The sequence below is a fragment of the Diceros bicornis genome, chromosome 4, assembly GCF_020826845.1.
Source record: "Diceros bicornis minor isolate mBicDic1 chromosome 4, mDicBic1.mat.cur, whole genome shotgun sequence".
NCBI lineage: Eukaryota > Metazoa > Chordata > Mammalia > Perissodactyla > Rhinocerotidae > Diceros > Diceros bicornis.
The window spans coordinates 88369284-88388701 of NC_080743.1; the positions used below are offsets into that span (position 1 = coordinate 88369284).

Consider the following 19418-nt stretch of genomic DNA (forward strand, 5'->3'; position numbering starts at 1 on the left):
CAAACAGCAGTACGCATGATGCTTCCCAGACAAATGGAACGTCTCTGCCTCTTTCTGCACACTAGTCAGGTTCAGCTTCCCCTGAGCCCAATGGGTCTGTGTTTATTTTCTCTCTCTTTTTTCCTTTCAGCACAGCAGAGTTTGTTATTAATAATCCCTTGGGACACCAGGACGTCATGTAAAAATGACACCACGTGTTACTTCAGACTATGCAACAGAGGTGTCAAGCTGCCTTACTGTATTAAGTGCTTTGGGTCAAAATTAAAACATGGAAATTAGGTGGCAAAGAAAGAAGCACCAGAGGTTTCATTTTACAGAGGAGAAGTGCATGTGATCTATGGGTTCTTAGCCCCAAAAGAGGGCACATCAGTCACATTGGGAAAGAATTCACATTGTGCTCAAAATTAAAACAATACATGGTGGCAGTTTATAGTCACCAACAAAGTGAGGATGCAACAGCAAGAGGGGGAAAAGCAGCCCAAAGCTCAGACCAAGGAGTTATTTGATATGGGGAGGGAGATGTGGCCGAAGGGGGATGCCATCAACATAACACATGAAAACAGACAGAGAACACAAGCTCCTAGACTCATTCCAGCTCAGAGTGACTCCAGGAAAACTGCTCAATAAGGAGACAGCTTTCATTATACTTTTGAGTCTCTGAAAAAAAAAAAAAATGCCTTAAAACCAATATTTTGGAAACAAAGATTGTTGAATACACAAAAAAACCAAGAGGAAAAAAAAAAAAAGAAAAGGCAATCTAAAGGAAAGTAGGCTCATCTAAATTAAAAAAGAAAAAATCACCCCATCAAAATATTATCAGTTTCACAAAGATTAGGAGAGAAACCCTAATCTTAGCTTCAGCAGCTAGGTAAATCATTCCAGAATCTTTCCAACATAAAGTCGTTATTTTTCAGAAAACAAGTTAACGCTGAAAAGGACAGTCTTTACCTAAGCTCATAAAATTAAAAAGAAAATAGTACACGAGGAACAACCCCCACAGCCAAAAGGAGCTTTCCTACCCTGGGAGTTTTTGAATTTACCCAGGGAAAATCATAGTAAGGTCAGTCACGGTAAGGTTCAGAGAGGACGTATAAGGGCCGAGGGTTTGATGCTGCTCCGTGCTATTAAAGCAGTAGTTATACAGGGCTGTATGCATGCAGCACTGCTCTCCTGGGAAACTTGCTGCCGGGAGGATGCAGAGTGAATGCAACCGCCTTGGCAGAAAATTTAGGTAAAGGTTATCCAACAGCAGCATCAAGTAACACTTCCCTTCAACCTCCTACTTTGGCAGTGGGGCGGGGATCTGCATGGCAGCAGTGCTGGTGGTCACAGTTTCAAAAGTGTGAAAAAAACTAGCTCACACTTGTTATTATCACTAAAAAAAATTCTTCCTTTCCCCCATGGAGAGCTCAGATGGTAAGATATAGAAAATCAGCATTATTAACTAACCACTAATCTAGTATAAGAGGCTTTTTACTTTGGGAAGATAACTTGTTTCAAGGATAGGCAACAAAGAAAGATCTGCAAGGCTTTTTAAAAAATAATAACTAAAAAAAAATGATAGCAGTGGAGTTTACTGGGATAACAAGTATAGATCTTTTAAAAGCCAGTAGGTAAGGGTTGGTCAGTGGTTACCAGAAAACAAGGGATGGGAGCCAAATACGATGTTTCCCTCCTATGGTTAGGAACGATCTCTAAACAAACTGGCAAAATCTTAAAATGATTAAAAAAGAAAAAATGTTTCACTATTAGGATAAATTATAAGGCCCCAATACTGAGGAATGCAGGATTCTTCAGAGTTTATCCAACATTCATGAAAAATTATTTGATTCTTACAGGGTCAAATAGAAGGCTAAGAATGATGGTGATTATTTATTTCCTACAAAGTAACAACTGAAGCCAAGCAACACCCCTACTAAAGAGCTGCAAGTTTCCAAGAGGAGAAACTCCCTTTTGTAACTCCCCTCAATGCCAACCTCTCAAAATAAAACAAAAAGTAAAAAAAAAAAAAAAAAAAAAAAAAAAAAAAAAAAAAATCAAATAGGGACTTTTGAAAGTCAAGTTCAGTTGGCAAAAGATGCTCTGACCTTTTGATTCTGCCTGCATTGAAAGGCAAAGCAATCTAATCACTCCTGCCTGACAGGAAGGATTTCGGGTGTGGGGAGCGCAGGAGCTGGAATGTGTAGGAGGCCAGTGCACTGGGCCAGGGCTGGGAACTGCTCAGCTAGAGAACGGACGGGGTTTACTTGCCTGTTTGAATAATCTCATTTCCATTTATGACCTGTAATTTAACACAGCGGAGATATCACTTGCAACAGTAACTAGGCAGCTGCTTTGCTTCTCATGGGAGGAAGCCCTTTTCTGTTCTCCATCTGAGTCACATGGAGAGATCCTGGAGGTGAAAGGTGGCACAGTCCCTTGGCTGATGTTTAAGAAACGATCCCTTAGTACCATCTCCAGGATCCCCATGGCCGTGCTACAAGGTCCAGGACAGGTGATTCTGCCCTCACTAGTGGAGTGCCCATCCTCTCACAGTTCCAGCTAGAAAGCGGCTGACCCAGGCCAGGCCTTGGAGCATGAACTGACTCTAGAATGGAGACGGAGAAGCTGAATCCAGGGAGAAGCCTATCCTGTAGGGGGACAGGTTTGCTGAAAGAGATGAAAACCAGTTCACTGGGCACCTGGCCTTTAGTGTTTTGAGAAATGTGGGCTCAACTCTAATTTAAGAAAAGCAACTGCATTCATTTCAGAAATATTTCTTACTACCAGCAGTACCAAGGCAGATGTCAGGGACATAAAAGTATGGGTTACCTTGCTGGGAAGCTTTCACCCCCAAACATTTCTTCATTCTATTAAATGATGCCAGAAGGGCTGCTCTGCTCCATCAAACACTTAAGATGTAAGATTTATCCTTACAAAGGAAAGGATCTGATATAAAAAGTCATTTATTACAAAGGTTGCCAAAGGATGTTCAGTCTTTTGCCAAAGGATGTTCAAAGACTTACTGATACAGGATTTCAATGTATCAAGTAAGACAACAGCTGGAATTGGGAAACCTTCCTTTTAAGGAGATTATAATTTTTTAAAAACTATCTTTAATGTTTATGATTTGTGCTGTTCTTATTGCAGCGGTTTTTCAAAATGCGGTCTAGTGGATTCTCCAAGTAGTCTTAGGGATCCATAGTGGGCCTCTGGTAGAATAATTTATTATATAGTAATGCCTATGTTTGAACAGGTAATTTATTATATCTAGCCAACCTCAGTGTGATTTGATCCATTAGCTGAGAGTGGTCCTTGTTGAGTGGTCAGTAGGAGCAGCTGGAAATTGATCTATGGAAGGTGCCAATGGTTCCACCAAAACAGTCCAGGGAATAAAACTAATTGATAACCACTGCCTTAAGGTAGGGATCCAAAATATTATCTGCCTTAGCCAGACCACAAGCCTGACACTGACTGATGCTTTGAGGATAACATTTCTCCCATTTCTGAACAGTGACACCCACCTGGTTAACTGAGAGAAGGTCCTTACTTTCCAGAGCTTTCGAGACTTGATAAATCTGATTCCCTCCCTTGCTTTCACGTTCTACGCCTATGACTCTGCTTCATACCCAGTCATCTTGCCCTAGATGTCAAAATAGGGGGCGGGGGTGGGGTAGAAATCTGCAAAGCTAAAGATGAGGCTGTCTTGACATGCAGCTGGGGAAACGGAAATACTGTATGCATACAGCCATGACTGTGACACACCCAAGCTCCCTCTGCTTAAGACTGACACAGTTTTAGACCAGCTGAAATGATTAAAACTGTCTGTTTTATCCCATTAGAACTAAAATCTCTTCTGGTGTACTTATTAATAGAACTCTCCCTGCTTTATATTGTCATATTGAAAATCCTAAAGTGAAAACTTATCAACACTAGTTTTCCTGACTAAATTGCCTTCTTTATCCAGGTTGTTTCTCTTAAACCTCTGGGATGAATTTGTTTTTTGTTTTTTTTTTTTGGTGAGGAAGCTTGGCCCTGAGCTAATATCCATGCCCATCCTTCTCCATTTTGTACGTGGGATGCCACCATGTACTGGCGGCCTGATGTGCTGTGCACAGGTCCGCGCCCGGGATCCGAACCTGTGAACCCCAGGCTTCTGAAGCAGAGCGCACGAACCCAACCACTATGCCACCAGGCTGGCCCCTCTGGAATGAATTTTTTTAGTACATACAACGAGACGGTCTTGTCTCTGCTACCCTTACCTCACTCACTTTGGGGACACCCACCTAGAAAGGTTTAAAAAAAAAGGACCAAGTAAGATAATTACAGCAGATCTTGCTTCTGATTCTTAGGAGGTCTCAAGATCCATAAACTATAGAGCTCAAGAGTCTAAAATATTCTGGGGAGCTATGCTGGTGAGGGAGCATCACAACTCACACTCATCTTCCAAGTTTAGTATGTTTGAAGGAGTATGAGGCCCATAGAGCATTCTTCCCATGGCTGCTTTTAGCCTCACTCCCAATTTCTTTGAAAAATAAACCCCATCCCACATTAACCCTGTCAGGAAACTAGACTGGAGGTGTTAAGTACATGTTTAAGAATACTGGGGCCTCTAACATAGACTGACTACTGGCTGATATGCAGAGAAGACAGTAGAACATAAAGTTCTTGCTCTCCTTTTTTTCACAACTTAGGGATGTGATATGGTTAATGGTGAGAAATGCAAACCTGGTTGAGTTGTCTTCAGGGAGGTGACACAATCAGTGGCTAGACCAGCCACTATCAAAAATGTACCTGCCTTTTGTTATTTGTTTTACTCTAAGAAATACAATTATATTTTGTATTGATAAAATGAAAAGGAATTAGAAACATTTCCTGCCTCCTGGATTTTGCTCTGATCGATCATGTCCCTGTGATGTGCTCTTAGCAGTCATCGTGCCATCAGTGTCACAGGTATAAGTTATAGTGAGCAGAGGCCCAGGTTCTGATTTCATCAACCAAAAGAGGCTCTTTAAGCACAGTGCCAACAAAGAACGGCAGCCAAGCAAATCTCAAGCATCAGTGCCAAATCCTGAACCAAAAGAATAACAAGGAAAGGTACCTTCTACAATCCTGTCTTTCCCCTGCAGTTCCACTACTGTTTGCGGCTAGAGGTTGATGGCACAGTGGACGTGACTGACAAGACCGTGAACATCACAGCCAAGCAATGGTCAGTGGAGGTCACAAGCCAGACACATGCAGTTACCCTCTTAGAGTTTTTCACAGTTACCCTCTTAGAGAATGCCCTCCTTTCCATAAGGAAAGAAGTAAACCCCATCATGCACCAGGTTGAGATTTATCAAGCAACTGCACTAAGCACGCTGATACTTTGCTGGGTTAATAGACTTGTCACCAGTAAAAGAAAAGTAATATAGGTCACATAGAAACTCTTTTCATCTTCAAAAGGTAATGCTGAGAACTGTCTAATGACCCCATTTTCCAATACATGTCTTGGCATTTACTTTAAAGGGGTCACCTGGTAAGTCAGGAAATAACAGTTATTATAAACAAGTGCCTTCTACTAGATTCAGAGCCTGCTTACCTGTGCATCAATTATTTTTTGCTTCGCATCAATAACTGCTTGCATCTCAGCATGATCCTTTTTCAATTCTTCTTCCACAGCCATTAGCCTAGAATGTGGCAGGAAGGAGACATCAATATCTTCAAAGAGAGGGCTAGCTAGTGTAGAGGACAAGAAACCCAAAATTCATCATAGTTCAATATTTCCACTCCTTCCTAAGATGAGATCTGCAACCATGTTTTCTTTCTTCTCTCCCACCTTGGTAGAAGACATCCAAGGTTGATTTTTTCACCTGTGACTGGATCCCGTGCATTTTCCTCTCCTCTGGAACAGTATTCCCATAATCATATCCTCCCTCTGCTCTATCAGATCCCTTCCTCAGCACAATTTATTTCATCTTAAGATATCAAACCAACAAAGAAGAAACAAACAATCGTCTCTTAATCATAAGTTACCTTGTAACAGTTGTTCTTTCTCTTCCGCTGCACAGCTAAGTTTCCTCAGAGAGTACTCTATACTTGGTAGGTCCACTTTCTTTCTCATCCACCATTCACATGTTAACTCACTGAAGTCTGATTCCATGAACCTCTCAGTAAGACTGCTAATTACCTCTGTACCACAAAACAACAAACCTTTTCTAACTTCAGTCTACTCGACCTGTCCATAGCATTTGCCAATACTGAAGCACAGTGGTTATGAGCATGGACTCAGGAACCCTGGCTTCAAATCCTGGTTGTACCACTAAGGGACCTTGGGCAAGTGACTTAATGAATTTGTTGCTCGTTTCTTTATTTGTAAAATGAGAATAATAATAATGCCTACCTTAGAGGTTGGCATTAAACAAATTATTGTTAACAGATTTATCAAATTATTATTTGTAAAGTGCTTAGAAAAGTGGCCCATAGTAAGTGCTATGTAAGTGTTTGGTAAAATTGACCCCTCCCTAGTCTCTCTTGACATCCTTGGCACTCTCTCTCGGTTCTCTGGCCCTAAAGATATCCAGTGAAACTCTCTTCCATGTCTCTGGACTCATTGTGAAAAACTCAGTTAGTCTTGGACATTGAATCCTTAGCTTTTTTTTTTTTTTTTGTGAGGAAGATCAGCCCTGAGCTAACATCCGATGCCAATCCTTCCCCCTCCCTTATTTTTTCTGGCTAAGGAAGATTGGCCCTGGACTAACATCCATGCCTATCTTCCTCTAGTCTATATAGGATACCGCCACAGCATGGTTTGACAAGCAGTGCGTCGGTGCGCACCTGGGATCCGAACCTGCGAACACCGGGCCGCCAAAGTGGAACACGCACACTTAATGGCTTGCACCACCGGGCTGACCCTGAATACTTAGCTTTTTAAAATCCAGTTGTCCTCTAAGACCTCTCAAAGGAGTCACTAAGTTTTTAATTTTTCTAATTGTTATGATTAAAGAAAAATACACTACCTCTATCTTCAAAGGAAGTGCACTAAGGTCTCACATTTAGAAAACTGTGATAGATATAGTCAGTCATCACATTTGTACTAAGTACCACAAAGCATATGTAGAGTTGAAAACAGCTTTTGCTGCCACTGCTTTAGGATCATCTTCTCACCTCTTAGTATCCTTGTAGCCCACACCCACCACCACCAGGTGATCCTCTAACCTGCTGATGATGCTTTTCATCTGGCTGTCTTTCTCTTCCTGCTGCCTGCGGAGCCGCTCCTCGCTGTCCTCTAGCCGGGCCTTGTATTCCAGCAGCAGCTTCTGCATCTGCTGCTCCTGCACCAGCAACCGGCGTTCATACTCCTCCAGCCGCCGGCTGGACACTCTCAGGCGCTCCTTCAGTTTAGTAATTTCCTGTTCATACTAGAGCAGGGCAGAAGAGACACCAAAGACAAGGAGAGAAAAACTGGAGTTATGTTGGTTTTAGAAGTTAGTGATTTACTTTTTATGAAAGAAACTCGAGGCAATGTAGCTGGATGCTGTCTGAGCTGCCACTCCATGTGTGGCTAATGTTCTTTAAAACTACTAATAGGCATAATGGTAATGGAGCTCTGCCCACCTCCTAAAATTACATTTTTAATCTTAACTTGGCATTCCAAATCTATATATTTATGTATCTCTCTCCATATTAAACTTCATATTAAACAGTTGCTGCAAGCCACATTCAATTTGTGATGGTATCAAATGGGAGTAGGAAAAAAAAGATCAAGCATTTAGAAGCCTGACAAACTACTTAATATAAGCCAGTTGTCTACAAGGGAAAAGACTGCTGTATCATCACCTGTACTATAGGATCTCTGACATATCTTGGCCCATCAGACTGCCATTCCTTCACTCTACTAGAATCAGTCCTTTATAGAACAAGCAACATTTCTATTATGTGAAGCTATTAAATCAATAAATAGAATTTTATGGCAGAGTATGGTATTGCCGCTTTCCCCGCAACTATAAACGTGTAAAATATTGTGGTCACAAGCACTAAGCAAAAGGCCTCCACGTTCTCCAGTGCTCAGTAATACTGCCTCTGGGCCCATTTTCATGGAGTGGTTCATCTGCGCAATTTGGTAACTGCTTACTGAAACACGTCTGTTTTCTCACTAAAGCTCTATATAATTCAATTGGTTACATGGTCCTTTCTTGTACTGAAGTTTCTGTGGTTGGAGTCTGGGTACACTGGAATGTCAAGTTTCTATGTGAGGTGAGAAGCATAAACATTCTTGTGGATGTTCCACTTAAATTCATTAGTAATTAATGACAAATCTGTATGGTGCTTTGTAAAATGCAATCTATTTTCACATAATATCCCACTTAATTGACAATTAGACAATTAGCTTCATCATGGTCTGATATCATAGTCCTAAACTACGCTTGTTAATCTAGAAGATCAAAGATGACAATTTTTATGACATCTGAAGAGGTAGAATGCATCAACAAGCATAGTTTAGGATCATGCTGATAAATAAGCAGAAGCTAGTTGCCTGGTTGTTAATTAAATGAGATAATGTCATACATGATGCCAAGGTTCTTGTTTGATAATCCTTTTTTTCCATGTCAACTTTTCTTAAAAAAATAAAATAAAACCAAAACAATACATAGTTAATGTCCTTTTAAAAATCATCTATAGAGCTAGAAGCTCTTTATCTAGAAAAGACAAAAAGAAAAAAAAATCATTACCAAGGTATAGAAAGGAAGTCTAGTCCAAGGGTATTTTGGCCTTGGTTGAAGACTAATAACCAGTTTATAGAAACACTAAATATTCACCTAAAGTGACTAGAAATGAATAGCAGAGTATTCTCCAAATTAAAGCAAGCTACATAAAAAAAAAAAAATTAGAACTAATCCTCCCACCCCAGCTTGACGGATATTTTCTGCATATTTTCACGTAAGGACTCTACTGAATTATTATACATAGATATGTATATGATGGTTAACATAAGAGATGGAGTTGAAGTTGGGGAGGGGGGAGATCATGTTCTTGCCCAGACAAACCTTTTGGTGGCCTATCACTGTGGGGGCAATAAGTCAATAAAGACAGACTAGGTTCTACCTTCTCAGCATGCTTGGCTTCATCTTGATTTTGCTCCGTTTCTTCCACATCCTCTTCATATTGCCCATTGTTCAGCACCCAGGCTGCTGTCCTCTCCACTGGGGACATTGTGGCAGAGTCCACAGGTGACTGAACCTGCATCACAAATATTTATTAGCATCTCCCAAAACAGCTCATCTGCTAAAAGTTATGTTTCACAAAGAGAGCTATTCTTGGAAGACATAATTGTGACTCTTGTTTTCTAATAAATGCCCTCAGTTCTAAGTAATATTTTATTAATGCCAGGGCTGAGAGTGAGAAAAGAGAATATCCATTTGTATTAGAATAAACTACTCTGAACAGAAATTCCTATGTATCACATCCAAGAACCTGCCTTTTTCTCCCTCCAAAGAAAGCCAAGGCCTTAAAATTGTTAATTAGTCTAGCGACCCAAATTACCTAATGAAATTCCAATGACGACAGAATGAGAGAAAGAAAGCACAATGTGATGGTTGATTGCTCAGGTAAGGAAATGTCTATTTAACCCAGAGATTATCAGGAACCAAAGAACTGATGAACGCTCAACAAACTCACAAAGTGCCCATTTATATATCAGAATGCCGAATTCTTAATTTTCACATTAACCATTTAGAGAAAAGTCATTTTCAGAGAGCACTGACTTCTTGATGGGTTAAGATCACTCAGAAGTCCATATTTTAGACTGGAAAGTTTCTTGATGAATACAAGATCAAAACAATGGATATCGAATTAGTCTAAGGGATATTTCTATCAAGTTAGGATAGCTAGATAAATTGCCCTTTTCCAATATAGATATACAGAGTGATAAGAACTCTGGTCTTGAGTAGCAACTCTGCCACTTAAATTGTCACTTAATCTCTTAAATACTCTTTTCCTAATCTACTGAATAGGGATACCATCACCACCACCATCACCACTTATCCTGACCATTTCATAGGGAGTTGCAAGGATTGAATAAGACAATGTGTGTGAAAGGTCTTCGGAAACTACAGGGTATTAGAGAGCTTAGATGCTATTACTATATTTATGTTTAGAAAACTGGCACTGGATATTACAATTTATATTAGGCTACTGAAAATTAGTGCTTTTTCCACAAACAATGCTGGAAATATACAACAAATTCTTTTTCTCTGGCCTGCCTGAGAGAGAGAGAGAGAGAGACAGTGAAAGAGAGAGAGAGAGAGCAAGCAAGCGCAAGAGCAAAAGCATTGTTTTTGAATTAGCCTTTCTATAATTAAAATGGATTTCTACTTTAAGGACCAAATATAATCTCATAACTGAAGGGAATTTTCCCTGTATACCTTAAGAATCTTTATGTCATTCTGGAATAGAACCCAGGTAAACTCTAAATAGACAGATATTTTAAAAGAAGGGGTATTTGGATGACTTTGAGATTTAGAAAGACTAGATGAAAAAAATTGGTTGCAGAGACTAAAAGGTTATCAAAGGCGGGTGGGGAGAGACTTGAAAAACTACACATACAAAAGTAACATGAGGGTATTTCTTAAAGGTTTGAAGAACCACATCATTTAGTTAGTTGATTTATGAACAGATTATAGATATGTATCAATAAAAAATGGCTTCATGACTGAGGCACACATAAACAATTGTGAATGACTTCTAGAAATTCCTTCTTTAAAGCCATTTTCTCCACTGTGTCAAGAAACACATAAACACGTCAAACATTAGAACCCTCAGTTCTTAAAAGTCTGCTTCCATCTCCACTATGGTATGTGTGTTTCTTACTCTTCATTCATTTGTGTATCACTTTCATTATTTTTGTCATAACCACATTATCATTGATATTTATTATCTCTTTAAAATAACCTTTTTCAGTTAGCTAAGTCCTTGCGATAAGCAATAATATCAGTAAAATCATGAGTTGATGTTACGTATATTTTTATAAATATATTTTTATATTGTTACACATTTTTCTAATATGTGTTAAAATAATTACATGATTAATTAAACAAACACCTTGAATATCTAAATAATTCTGAGTATCCCACTTTGGGAATGCTAGCCTATAGGATATAGCATCATCTATAAAAGGAAGGTAATAATTATCCACATCAAAAGTTATTATAAGAAACAAATGAGACAGCATGTAAAAGCACTTTGTAAACTGTTATACAGACACACATACACACACATACTCGTTCTCCCCCGACTGGATTTTAAAAGCAGAGAACAATAAATTGCTTTAGTATTGGTAGAGAAAAATAGTTTAACAAGGAGTTTAGGTTTTTATTTGAGATATGTACACCTGAAAGCAAAACAATGTAGTTCTGAGTCTTAAAAAATTAATAGAAAGTCAATATTTAAGGGAGACAAATGCCTTTTTAATTTTATAATCTTAGCACTTTAGCACACAGGGCACAGGAAAGCTGCTTTTCTGTGAAACCAGGATTTTCTATTCCATAGCGGTTTGAGATAAAATCGCTACTAAAACTGATAACTTTACTGTTTGGAATTCATTACTTCAAGGCAGATATCAATAGCTTTCTGCTTTATATAGTTAACAAGATGTTGCTTGAGTGAACTTTCTTGCCCTGTGATTTGCTATGGGTAACTATTTATCGGATGCCTATAAATGCACTGCAAACTAATGGTATTCCTAAGAACACACTAAGGAGAGATCTCAGCCCCTAAAAGTAGATTAACAACAACTCCTTAGGGTAATCTCAGTTTTAACTGTTAACTGAAAGGCTGTAAAAACAAGAGTTGGTTTATTTCACTGATGATGGTGGTAGCTACCATATCTTTAGGACTAACAATGTCCAGTGAATTCTGAGAGATTGCACAATGGGAACCAGGCATTCAGGTCTATTCCTACTTTATTGGTTCAATCTCATTTTCAACCACTTCCTAATATATCCTAGCACTTCCCATAGAATAAGGTAGGTGGTTAACAATTGTTGAAAAAAATAAATCAGACCAATATTAGCTATTCCTTCTACTCATGATAAAACCTTTACATAATTATAAAAGAGATGGAAAAGTAATACTGAACAAATCAAAAACAGTTATTGTGTTAGACTGGAAGAAAATAGAGGTGATTTTTGTTTCAAAATTATTTTTTGCTTTAACAATTATATTCTTCATAGGAAAAAATTATATACTGTCTTTTACATTTTCTCCATTGGTCTTGTGTGTGCTGGTCTTATTTCCCAGTTAGACTGTCACTCCTTGAGGCATGGCACCAGATCATATAGTTTTTTTGAATGAAAGTGACTATGTAATTACATAATAGATGCTCAATAAAATATTATTCCTTTATTAATACTCTGGACTCTCTTTAGAATTCATTTCTAAAGTACAATTTATTACTAAGGGAAGGATACTCTATTTTTGCTCTAATCCTTTGGAGGTGCATCAAAGGCTTTTCCTCAATTTTTGTTCCATATTGTTTATAAGCTAGATAGACAGCAGAAGTTATTATCGCTAGTTTATAGTCAAAGAAATTGAGAAAAGAGGTTGGCAAGTGGTTCAGATCCCATTTGCTTAGCTATAGCCTTAGAAAGAGCATTTATATCCACTGACCTCCAACAGTGGATCATTAAAGAAAATGAAGGATGAAAAAGACAAAAAGGAAAGGAGCAGGAATTCCTGTTAGGAATCTCCCTTTTGAGATAAAGCTGTATAGAGATTCTCCGGGAAAAATAGCAATGCTTTAAGGCAAAAGTGACTGAGACAGCAGTTTCACTGATCCTACAATTAGTCATAGCTTGGCTATGCTGAAGACAATTGTGAACAGGCCAGTTCCCTGTTCCTTGCTAGCACTTACTAGATATAAATGAGACTTATTGGTTTCAGCGTCTCCATAACCTGAAATAGTCAGGTTCCCATAAATGAATAACACTTCTGCTATCAACATCAAAGAAATGGCTGACTAAATTAATAAGTAAACTCAGAGTTCGTGAAGAGGTTGGTTAGGAGAGGGTTCAACAAAACCAAATGCGAAAACTGTAGCATCATTCTGATAGGCTTGTCAAAAACCCACTTTAAAGGCCTCTTCAAATTTGAATTTCTAAGGTTAGGTAGTATGCTAGAGCTGAACAACTCATATATTGTAAATAAAGTCTATTTATATGCAGGGTACATGATACACGAAAAACAAAGTGTAGAGGAAAAAGAGAAAAAAGAAATCCAAATAGAGGCAGAAAAGGATCAAAAATTAAAAGATATTTTCCTGAAAAACAAATTCCTTCTTTGTAGATTGTTTCAGTAGGATTTTATTTGCTTCCTTCCTACTCAGTAGACAGAGAAGACTGAAGGTAGTTACACTGCCAACAATGGCTGCTCCTTTGTGCTAAGATACAAATGGAATATGCATGAGACAAAGCCACTGATAATTATAGACGCCTACAGAACAATTTCCACAAAGAAATCCTCTAGTTTTTGGGAGAGAAGAATTCCAACACAATTTGCAATTAAAATATGTAAAAGAAGTTGCCTAAAAAAATGTGCTGATTATACAGAACTTCAGAGGCTTCATGGAAGTGAGATGAGAAAAGCAAGCAAGAAACAGAAAGATAAGGAATAAAAAAATAACAAGTCCAAAAGAATAAACCATCTGTGTAGAAAAAGCCAGTGCAGAAAACCCAGAAACTTGAGCAATCAAAATATAGTGATTTATGCTCTAACTGATATGGCAGTGGCAGTACCAGCAAAGGCATAAACAAAGATGAATACTTAAAGCTGTTCTAGGATGTCTCACTGTGGCTGTGCCCCACTTGATGCCAATATAATACAGACATTCCTCAACTAATCAATGGCTGTGGCATAACAAATTTTTAAATTGGTTGTTTGGAGACTGGATGCATTTCCTCCCTCCCATCATCCAGCCAGCCTTCTATTCGCCCACAGAAACATGTATGGAGTGCTTATGTCATAGGCGTTATATTTTCCCACAGCACAAATATTATAAATAACAACTGGTTCCAGATGATCACACAAAAGGCTATTTAATTTGTAATACTTATAAACAGCCAGTCTGAGTCATGAGACCTGGGAATTGAGGATTGCATGATACAGGAGGAATAGGTAAGCATTCCTCTCTTCTGTTCAGGGCTGGACCTAAGTCAACTTTTGAAAAGCAAGTGAAGGGCTCTTTCTCATGTCCTGTCCCTTTGTGCCAATCTGATATTCTTCTCTACTCCCTATCTCATCCTCAGGACCCTCATGCTGCACTAAGCCCCCAAAAGATGTTTGCCTCCACATAGTTTTCCATCTCTAAAATTACTTATCTTTCTTTTCTCCTCTCAAGAAACACTTTAATTCTCTGAAAGTAGTTGATCTCAACTAGAAGCTAGGATAAAAGCAATGTGTGGAAACAAATTCACAACAAGGCATGGATGACCAATAGCCTCCTAACACACAAAGTAAGTGTGTGGGTGTATGTGCATATATATAAGAAAGCATTTAACAAGTGTATTCATTTAAAGAAAAGGGAAAATATTATATTATATGTAATCTTTTTTCCTTTTTAGTGAAAATGCTTATTAAATCAAATGAATTGGTAAAATTTTGGGAAATATAACAAAATAAAAATGAAAAATTTAAGACAAGAAAAATTTTATTTCTTAGCAAAGAATGACCAAGCAGGAGGTTTTGCCAGGAAGTTGGCTACCAGAATCAGCATAAGTTATTCATGCTTTTCATCCTTTCCTCTACTTCTGTATCCAAGGATTCTGTAAATGTTCTAATTTTTTTAAATGATAACTATCAAAGTAGGGGTAAGGACTCTGATCACAGCAGAGTGGAGGCAGAAGCAGCCAAATCAGTAAATGCCTACCTATAAAAACGCAAATATATTAAAGAGAAACATTGAAGTTTTATTGCAGTCTCCTCTGACCAGTGATTTTGCTGACAAAAGGATTTGTCACAGAACTCTTTTTAATCACAGAGCTCCCTAGGACTTATAAATTACGATTAGGTTTTAAAAAAAATTCAACAAATACAGCTTTTTAGGAGACAAATTTTTTAGATGAAAGATTTTATATATATATACACACACATATACAGATATATGAATTCTTAAAATTATCAGTTTGTTTCAAAGAGCAAAATATGTATTGCTGCCTCAAAATGTAATACGTAAGGAAGAAATGATTGAATTCTTGGGAAACCTTTTTGTCTTAAGAAAAACGTTTGGAAATCTTATATTAAGATCAGGTGTGACACTAGCTGGGCTTGTCCAAGTAAATAGAAATATAAGGGATTTGTAAATGTTTAGAATACTTGCCAACCACCTGTGTTTTTATCTTTTTTACCTCTCTCCTCTACCTTGCCTCTATAGATGTTCAGTTGTTTATTTTTCTAGCCATTTCCAGGAAAAGGCACATGGGACTTGATATTTCCAGAGGGAGTTAGGGGATGGAGTAGAGAGCAGTTACATTAAATTCTTGGCTCAGAATGCAAAACCTAATTCTGGAAGCTTAAATAAAAAAAAAATTAAGGAAGATTAATGTCCAGATTCCCAAAATATATTCTAGTTGATTTGGCCTACAGAGTTCGTAGTTTAAGTCTAATTATTCATTCAACATCCCAGATCTGTTCTCAGTGCAAACTGAGGGAGCAGCTCTGCTGCTTGAAGAGAAGGGAAGGCCCTCTGCGTGGCTGTTAGAGGTACCCTCTTAAGGGTAATGAGTCAAGCTACATTCTGCTACCTCACGTAGCCAGAAGCCTCCCAAACTTTTCATTTCCTCTTTCCATTTAAAGGTTGCAGAAAATATTTTTAAGGGGAAACCTTGTTAGCAATTGGATTTCCCAATGATTTATGTACAAAGAAATGAGGAAACAGTTGCACCAAGTAGAAGCCAGACCCCTCCAGCACTGACCCCTACCTGCTGTGTCTGTTGTCTCTGGATTGCTCTCACTTTGGGAACAGGGCTCTCTCTGGAGGAAGAGGACTGCTGCCGGGACCGGCTCCCATTCTGCACAGGTTCGGCCACCAGGGCTGCAGATGCCACCGACATGCTCCCTGTGCTACGTAAGGAAGCACTGTGTGGCAGGGATGGTGGGGCTTTGGCTCGGGCACCTAACCCAGCCTGGTCCATTTTTCGAATTTGGGCCTGCCCAGTACTATTTTGCCGTGGCAGAGCAAGAGGTATGTGTCTGTCGGGCACAGTGTGCCGCCTGGAGAAGTCCTCACTCTGAGTGCTACGTTTGGTGAAATCTTCCATGCTGCTATTGCTGGGTCCACTGAGTTTGAAGTCTTCACTGTTACTTTGGCTTCTGGAACTGGCAGTGCTTAGGTTCTCCAAACTAGAATCCACAGAGGCCTTTGGCATTGCTGGAATTGGGTTACTGAGGTGATAGACAGGGTTCTGGAATGACAAGGGCTGGAGGCTGCCTGGCTGGTTCAAGGCTGGATGCAGGGGCCTTCTCACTTGGGGTGCACTCTGGGGAGTGCTCTGGGTTTCCCGCAGTTGTTTGATGCTGGCCACCTGGGTTATGGAAAGCTGGCTTCCGGTCAGGCGCATAGGCACATCAAGCATGACAGATGCATGCTCCACTTGAGCAGCGTGAGTGTCCTGAAGGTCCATGAGGGAGATGCTCCGACCATTAGGAAGGCTACTTTCCTTTTCATCCTTTTCAGAATAAGTCATGCTCTGGGAGGAGGCTTGCTGAACCAGCAACAATGTTTTCCCTCTGAAATAGCTATCTGTGTTGTCCTGGGTTGGAGATTTTAGTTTATGCAAATCACTGTGGAAAAGGAAAGAACCTTAATTACTCCTGAGGCAAATCCAACAAAATTAAGACTCCTCAACTAAGGTGTATGGACTCTTCTGAAAGCTCTCAGGCCCAATGTGGGTACTTACATAGGTTTCTAAACTCAGATTTCATCATTACAATTCTTAGAATAAAATCCAACATTTTTAGTTTTTCTCCAAAGGTGAAGAATAACACTATATATACACCACTATCTTCAATTTTTCCTAGTATTCCAATCATTTCCTAGTTAGGCTTTAAACCCTCCCAAGGTATTCCAATTCATATTTAATTGATTCTGTCTATACTTTCAAGAAGAGAAGCTCCGAGTGCACAACCAAAGAGTCCTTGCTAAAGGCACAGTCTTGCCAGTACAGAAAATAAAGTCTAAGCATCAACATTGTATCTACTGTCCAGCTGACACAGCCAGCTAAAAGATGGTTCTAACTGAAGTTCTCCAGATTTTTGAGTGCTACAATATATGAAAATATCAATTTCATAGAGCTCTTAGTCTTCCATCAAGCAGGAAATAGGTTTTTTTAATATATTTGTTGAATATATTATAATTTTACAATATCATTCTAGAAAATAAGTATCCTAGATCTTGTGTATTATTAGGACAAACAATTGGATTTATCTCAGGTCAGATGATTCTTTCCAATTGCTCATGACTTTAAAAGTTGTAGATTCAACAAATAAGTTAAACAGATTTTTGCCAAATCTCTAAACATTCTCTCTCTCTCAGATAAGTAGTTTAAATTCTCTCTTTCATACCTGTCAGTGGGGTCTTCAAATATTTTCTGCAGCCCAGAGGAGAGGCTTCCACTGACATTTGGACTGGAGTTATGCTCAGTGAAGCGTCTCAGTTGCTGTTGTATTGGTGTAGGATTAGTCAGAGACTTGGTAATATCAGCAAGAACACGAGGGAGAGGTCCCAATTTTGCCACAGTCGCCTGTAGGAAGGAATTTTCACCCTAATTGGATAATAAGCATTGCGATATCCACCACAGATTGGTTTTGGGACAACGATGCCCATTGATGGAGGGGTGGAGGTTGGAGGGAAGGGTAGGTGTTTGCAAATGGGAGTGGCAGGTTCATAATGCATTGTTATGGAGCAGCGGAACCATGGCGTCGAGATGAATGGAGGAGGCGAAACAAAGTGCAGCAGACATCGAGGAAAGAAAGGAAATAGAAATTAGGATTATGCAAATAAAAATTAAAAGACATGCTCAAAACAACCAAACTATCGCCATTCCAACTAAAATAGGCATGCAAAGCAAACTAAATCTTTGGGACACGAGTAGCTCAAGGTGGGGGAGGGTTGGGGAAGAACCAAATACCTTCTAACCAAAAAGGACTTCAAGACCAGAGGATTGGCTAGTGTGATGAAACTTGCAAAGAAAAGGGATCATGTAAGGAAAGAAATGCATGCCAACATACAAGAAGGTGTTGCATTCAGGGGTCCAGAGCACTGCAAGGCACACAGTTGATACTGCCATTCACTATCCCATTTAATCTTGGGAACCCTGACCTACTGCCAACTGAGTTGGCATCAGCAAGACAATTTTTTTTCTTAAACAGCAAAATCAGGTAAACTCTCTGTGAGATATGTCTAGATGTAATCCTGGTTCCCAGGACCAAACAGAGATTAAAAAGGAGAAAGTGTGTTTACACAGCAAAGCCTGTTAAAAAGACCTCAACCCTGAATAAACCAGGCTGATTTTACATGATAACTGTATCTGCATCCCACTGATGCAGTTATTCAACAAAGAATAATTTTTTAGTACTTGTTTTATCCATCTCAATCATGTTTTTCTTTGGGGTACTCTTATTCTCATGAGGTCTTATGGGAACCCTCAACTGTTTTACATGGCTGCCTCTGGGTCTTTGTCTTCTCAACAACCAATAGACTCTTCCCCCCTGCTCAAATGGGTACAAATGCCATCTGAAGAATGTCTTTACTTGCTCAGCTCTCTTGAGCCATGATTCCTATTCAGAAATTTATCCTCAGCATAGCTGCAACTTAAAATCTAGCTAGTGTTTGTAGAAGTGAAGAAGGGGCCCTCAAGAATAAGGAACAGTTTATTATTTTACAAATGTTTTAAGCACCAGTGGACACCCTATCATTTACATTTCTTCAGGAAACTGGTCTTTATTAATAGATTTTACTCCTCCTCCCAATTTATTGGTGCAACATTTTTAAGGATAATAGGAAAATGGAGGAAAACAAATTCTTATCACAGAAAAATAACTTTGTTTTTTGAAGTTATTCTAACACATACCACCACACATATTTATAAAGTACCTGTAGCAAACAAAAACATCAATAAATAATTATTGTGATAAACCTAGCCAAAGTCTATTAAACTATTTTCCATTACAAAATATTCCTCTTTGCAAAATTCCAGGAGGAAGAAAATGATTGGCATGGTATACATTTAGTTATTAATATGATATATAATAAAATTCTTAGCTTATAGTCAAAAAATAAATGATGAAAAATGATAATGGTTTTCTGTATTCTTAATTTACATCTGTAGAGGAAAGAAAACATTAGGATTTTCAGATCCATGTAACTCTGTAGTACTAACAGTTACATTAAACTCTCTGACTTGCATGAT

General features: G+C 38.8%; 1 protein-coding gene across 7 annotated transcripts in view; it reads right to left on the reverse strand.

Moving 5' to 3' along the window:
* The window catches only part of RASAL2 (RAS protein activator like 2), a 391607-nt gene that overhangs the window by 5909 nt on the left and 366280 nt on the right, over positions 1-19418 (reverse strand). For 3 of the 7 annotated variants that reach the window (XM_058539990.1, XM_058539987.1, XM_058539993.1), the window contains 6 exons: positions 17572-17771; positions 15930-16791; positions 9064-9198; positions 7177-7379; positions 5561-5648; positions 2251-2281 (listed from right to left, as the gene is read on the reverse strand). In XM_058539990.1, the coding sequence (XP_058395973.1) occupies positions 2251-2281; positions 5561-5648; positions 7177-7379; positions 9064-9198; positions 15930-16791; positions 17572-17771 (1519 nt within the window). The remainder of the gene's footprint in view (positions 1-2250; positions 2282-5560; positions 5649-7176; positions 7380-9063; positions 9199-15929; positions 16792-17571; positions 17772-19418) is intronic. The other 4 variants (XM_058539991.1, XM_058539988.1, XM_058539989.1 and 1 more) reach the window with 3 other exon arrangements.